Here is a 5,185-nt window from a genome sequence, read left to right as displayed (position 1 = left end):
TCTCTGAATAGCTGTAATAGCTGGCCACTATGTAATATATTCGCCTGGTTGTAAGAGAAGGGAGCCAATCGAGACAGCAGGAGATATCAATGAGTTTACCAAAACTCAGTGATGTAATTTTTTGGCTTAGCAGCATTTCTTTTCTTTTTGAATTGGAATGGCACGCATGTTACGTCTAGAAGCTGTCACATTTGATGCCTGGGAAGTAACAATCACCTATCCCTACCCATCCGGAAGAGCTTCTTTCGGGAGGAGGAGGAGAGGATCATGCTGGGGAGGGATGTTTAAACAAAACAACAGAAGAGGATAAACAGCCAACAAACAAAATGGACGCCTCAGTCAGTCCTATTTCTGGCATTTAGCCGAGTCTGGGAATAATAGGTGCCCTTCACAAGGTACATCGTGGTTTCCCAACCCAAAGCCTCAGAAAACACCAGCACTGCAGATCTCCACCAATGGAATTAAAAAGGGATCCGACACAAATGGCTGATCCTGATGTGTACTCCTGAGCTATACTCAAATGTTAACCTAAAAAGACAGTCTTGCTGGGATGGAAAATAATGGGCTGAAATACCATTCCTGGAGAAAATGCTGCTCCAGTACCAGTCACAGCACCAAAATCCTAAGCATTTTGTCATGTTATTTCTGCTGAAAGGATCAGCCATTCTGAACTCTGATACTCTCCTACAGCAGGGAGGTCACATGACCTATGCCAAGGCTTTAGGTTGTGTGAGCTGTAAGAGAGAATAGAGCAGCATTCCCTTCAGGAATGTATTTACTAGGGCTGTGGAAATTAAAGATTAATTTCTCGATTAATCTTTAAATTTATTGATCGATTAAAATTATTTTGATCGCTAATGAAAACACTCGCCTCTCTGTCGGCTTCCGGGAGTCCCGTCGGTGATCCGGTGGCGTCACGGACATCGACGTCACCAGACTCCTCCCCCTTCCCCAAGTGGCTCTGTCGGCTAACAACGGGAAGGGGGGGGAAGAGTCCGGTGACGTCGATGTCCGTGACGTCACCAGACTCCTCCCCCCTTCGTTAGCCGACGGAGCCACTTGGGCCGGTGAGTTTGCCCAAGAAACTTTCTGCACGAGCGCCAGCCAAGGCATTGGCCTATACACATACAGCACAGCAATGAAGTAATAAAATGAACTAGGATCACACTAATCCAGCACGTTATTATTCTGAGTTGCCCCACTCAAGCGGCGGCCATATTGAGTGGGGCACGTGAGATTAATAACGTGGATCTGTATGTGCGTTATAATTAATCGAAATTAAAATCGATTAATCGATTTAAAAAAAATTAGATTAATCGAACACAAAAATTTTAATCATTACCAGCCCTAGTATTTACATTAATTACTGCTTAAAAGATTGTACACCTAACTTTACATTATGTCAGGAGAAGTCTATGAAGGTCAACCTGCTTCCTCAAAATCCCTCATGGCCATTTTACATGATTTTACTTTGTATTACCATGCAAAATCCGATGTTAAAACGCAAGATTTCGATTTTTGCCCTGTTCAGGATGCCAAAATACAGCCTGGTATTTACAAGAGATACAACTGATCTTATCAATGCTTGCACTATCAGGCAATATGACAGCCAACACCCTCACCAGAACAGGTATTGGCAAGATGTTGTAAACCCCTATGATGGACCAGCAACTGTTTCTTTATTGGAAAGGGAATAGTTTGGTCTCCATGCTTACACTGCATCCAAAATGCAATTGTTAGGAAGAAGATTTGTGGCTCATCCTGGCGGTGCACAGTTCAGAAAAAGGTAACAAAGTATTTTACTGTCTTTGGTTCCCAGTGAAAGATCTCCCTCTCTGTAGGCCTGTTAAGATAACACTGAAGCCATCGTGTAAAGAGACCAATAGACACCCAATAGCCCACAGTTTCCTGGGGAAGAATTCAAGGGCCAATGCCAGGGGTACATACAGGGCAGAGACACAACTACTTATCCATGTTTTTGTGCATTTACCTCGCTGAACACCTATGTCATAGATGGATCTTCTGGCCTTCTTGGGACTATTGGAACTTTAAAATGAATGGAGCAGCTGGGTTCTAAATGGAACACCATAGAATAATATGTAGTGCTGGCATTTTCTGAGGCCTGAGAAACCGACACCTGGTTTTAGGAATAACGTTTCTGGGGAGCACAGGGCACAACAATAGTCCTACATGTGGTCTTTGGCGTGCTTACCTTGTCCACCTCGTCACTCCAAAGCTGCAGTCACAGAGTAACAGGAGAGATGAGTCTGAGATAACGTCATAGGCACTCAACAAAACACAACAGCGAATGATGATCACAGAGAAGGGATGGGAAGGAAAGGGAACTGTTAACAGGAGTTTGGATCACTGCAAACTTAGGCTAAAGGGTGTAAAAGGGTGCATTCAGGTTTTTATACAGCTAACTGATAACTTAAAGTGAACCTATCACAAACATGGACAATTCAAACTGAGCATTAAAAAAATGCATAAGACAAGGTTATCAGTAGTGAAAACTGCACTTCCAAACAATCAGCAGATCCAAAGACATAGGCACATGAAGCTATATAAAAACATTGACTTTTCCTGTAATGGTCAAGCTTGGCCCCACCCTCTTCTCTCTCCTACAATTCTCTTTTGTTATAAGAGACCATCTACTGCATTAAAAGACCATCTGAGAGTGGCTAGGAGAAGAGAGGGCAGAGCCAATCATTACTTTTCACATTGAAAGTTGTGATCTGCATATAATTGCAATTGTCTAGATCTCTGGGTCTACTGATTATTTCTGACATACAGAATTTACTGAAGGTGACCTTTTGTGAATTGTTTTATTACTGATGGATTGAATCGCCCATGTGTGTCTCATATCATTGAAGCTCCCCAAAAGCCAACATAACAGTCTACATAATGCTGAAATCTGGCTCCATATATTTTACTGCACTTTGCCAGTCATTACTACAACTACATTCTGGCCATAGTCCCATATTGCACATGGCTACGCCTTACATTTGGATGTTAAAGCCATAGTTCAGTAATATTTCTATCTCAATGAGACAATAGGTGGTGGTTGAAGGGTAAAATGGACAAAACCCTAAACTTGTAGCTCCTTTATAGCATAAGATGCTCCTTTGAAGCTAACTTGTATAATGACCACACACAAACTAAGACTGCAGTTAGCAAGCAGGTGACATAGGTTTCCACTGGATATTTGACAGCAATATAGTGAATTGGGTTCTGGCAATATAAATGGCAAAACATGGATCCAGCAAGCATACTGCAATCTCCAGTAAAAACTCTGTTTTTAGTTTCTGGATAGTGCAGAAAGTGAAAGACCCACCATTGGGGTTTTACTGGTGGACTGTGACCCCAAAGGGGATGGGAAATCTCTCCAGTAGGGTCACTTTTTCAGTAATATATGAAAGGTTTGTCTGGCTATTGTGTGCCTGTCACAATGACAACTGTTCATTTCTTGTCATTGTGTCACAGGGATACTCAAGTGTTGTCCTTCAATTTGGCTGCACATATTTCATTCTGATTATACAATCTACTCTAATTCCCTAACAACTATGTAGTGTGAGGGCATAATTGAATGGATAAAAACTGAATAAATTGTATAGGCAGGCCCCTAATCCCCTTTTGCAGCACTTACTGCAATTACTTTTGCACGATATTCTAATTATTCGAGTTTCACTTGTATATATATATATATATGTGTGTATACATAATATATGGGTTTAATGCCAGCAGCAGACAGGGCCTAATCATGGCTCCATGTACAGCGCCTAGGTCTAGTATCCAAGCAGTGCTACAGGGGCACAAGGATAAATCTGAAGACTCACATAAGTACTTATTTGCAGCACAAAGTTCTGCACTGTTGTTACTTTAGAAATGTTCTAGCCCAGGCCAGATTTTATTTTAAAATATATAAAAGGTCTGTGGGACTCTCTATGGAATGCTCTGGCCTCTCCTAGGTAAGACAATGGTCAATGGATGTGACACTGAAGCGTGAACACGGTGGATTTAAACAGTCAAAAAAATGGAAGTCTAATGACATTCACATCTCTATCACTCCTACAAAATGACTATACAATAGTTTTACATGGACAATATAAAAACAAACCAGTGACCAACTTAAAACAAATAATTTATGAAAAGGAACCCGTCAGGAGAGAATTATGTAGATGCCACTTCTGGACTGGTACATGATCCAGGGCCGTCACCCCGACTCTTAGAGCTTGCACCATCAAAAACAAGCCAACAATGGCAGCTCCCATACTTCCATCACGAGTTCCCTCTTATACTACTGGCTTAAACCAGCATATGCAGAAAGACCTTTAGCCGCTAGAGGGTGGCTACGTTTGTTCCCCATGGTCCCTGTGTATGTTGTAAAGTAGCCAACGCTCCAAGCTCACTCCCGTGAAGGACTACAATGTCACATTTAGTTAGTTATAGTCCATCACAGGAGCGAGCTTGGAGCGGTGGCTACTTTACAACACACACAGGGACCATGGGGAAGAAAAGTAGTCACCCTCCAGAAGGAAGGACAGTGTCAGCACCAATTCAGAGATGATTTGATGATCTACATCCGAGTGATACACAAATAAGACATAGTTAAGGTACTTGAATGCATTTTTAAGATTGAACTCCTGAGTTTAGCGCCACTTTAAGGCCAGCGGGTCAGGATAAAAGCCAGGGAACTAGCATTTTAAGGAAACCCCTGTATTTGTTTTAGGGCAGGTTTATGTTAATATAATCATATATCATTTACACAATCTGATCATAAGATTTTCCTAATATTTACTAACAACTATCTAGACCAAGGCCTGCCTGACTGTAAGTAGTATGGATTGATAGGTAGCCTTCGGTCACTGGTAAGGATACGGTCGCTGGGGTTAATTAAAAAAAAACTATTGGGGGAGAGGCGACTAGAGCAAAAGTGCAACTTCTGTACATCTTGTGTTCCCTATGACTAAACCAGAAGAGCAACTGATTGACTGCTGTGGTCAATGTGTACACTTTGGGTGCAGTTTTTTTTCCTTTACTTCCGTTTTCCGCCACTGAATATTATATACTAAGTTGTGAGACCTAGATTGCCCGCAGACCTGCTCTTGAACTACAAGACACTAGCAAGGCATAGATTTCTAATAATCCCTGACACCTAGCCTGTCAGTCCTGGGCAGCTGATAGG

At 41.9% G+C, this 5,185-nt stretch overlaps 1 protein-coding gene across 2 annotated transcripts in view; it reads right to left on the bottom strand.

The window, feature by feature from the left end:
* SH3GLB2 (SH3 domain containing GRB2 like endophilin B2) overlaps window positions 1–5,185 on the bottom strand; it is a 57,023-nt gene that overhangs the window by 7,346 nt on the left and 44,492 nt on the right. The window contains exons 7-8 of one of the 2 annotated variants that reach the window (XM_018570843.1): window positions 5,176–5,185; window positions 2,213–2,236 (exon numbers count right to left, since the gene is read on the bottom strand). The exon at window positions 5,176–5,185 is cut by the window's right edge and continues 71 nt beyond it. The exons of the other annotated variant lie outside the window; for it this stretch is intronic. Coding sequence (XP_018426345.1) covers window positions 2,213–2,236; window positions 5,176–5,185 — 34 coding nt within the window. The remainder of the gene's footprint in view (window positions 1–2,212; window positions 2,237–5,175) is intronic. 2 annotated transcript variants of the gene reach the window in all.

Source organism: Nanorana parkeri, unplaced genomic scaffold (genome assembly GCF_000935625.1).
Source record: "Nanorana parkeri isolate BGI_ZX_2015 unplaced genomic scaffold, ASM93562v1 scaffold1607, whole genome shotgun sequence".
NCBI classification, from domain to species: Eukaryota; Metazoa; Chordata; class Amphibia; order Anura; family Dicroglossidae; genus Nanorana; species Nanorana parkeri.
The sequence above is the reverse complement of the archived record's forward strand: the minus strand, read 5'-3'. Positions and strand labels throughout refer to the sequence as shown.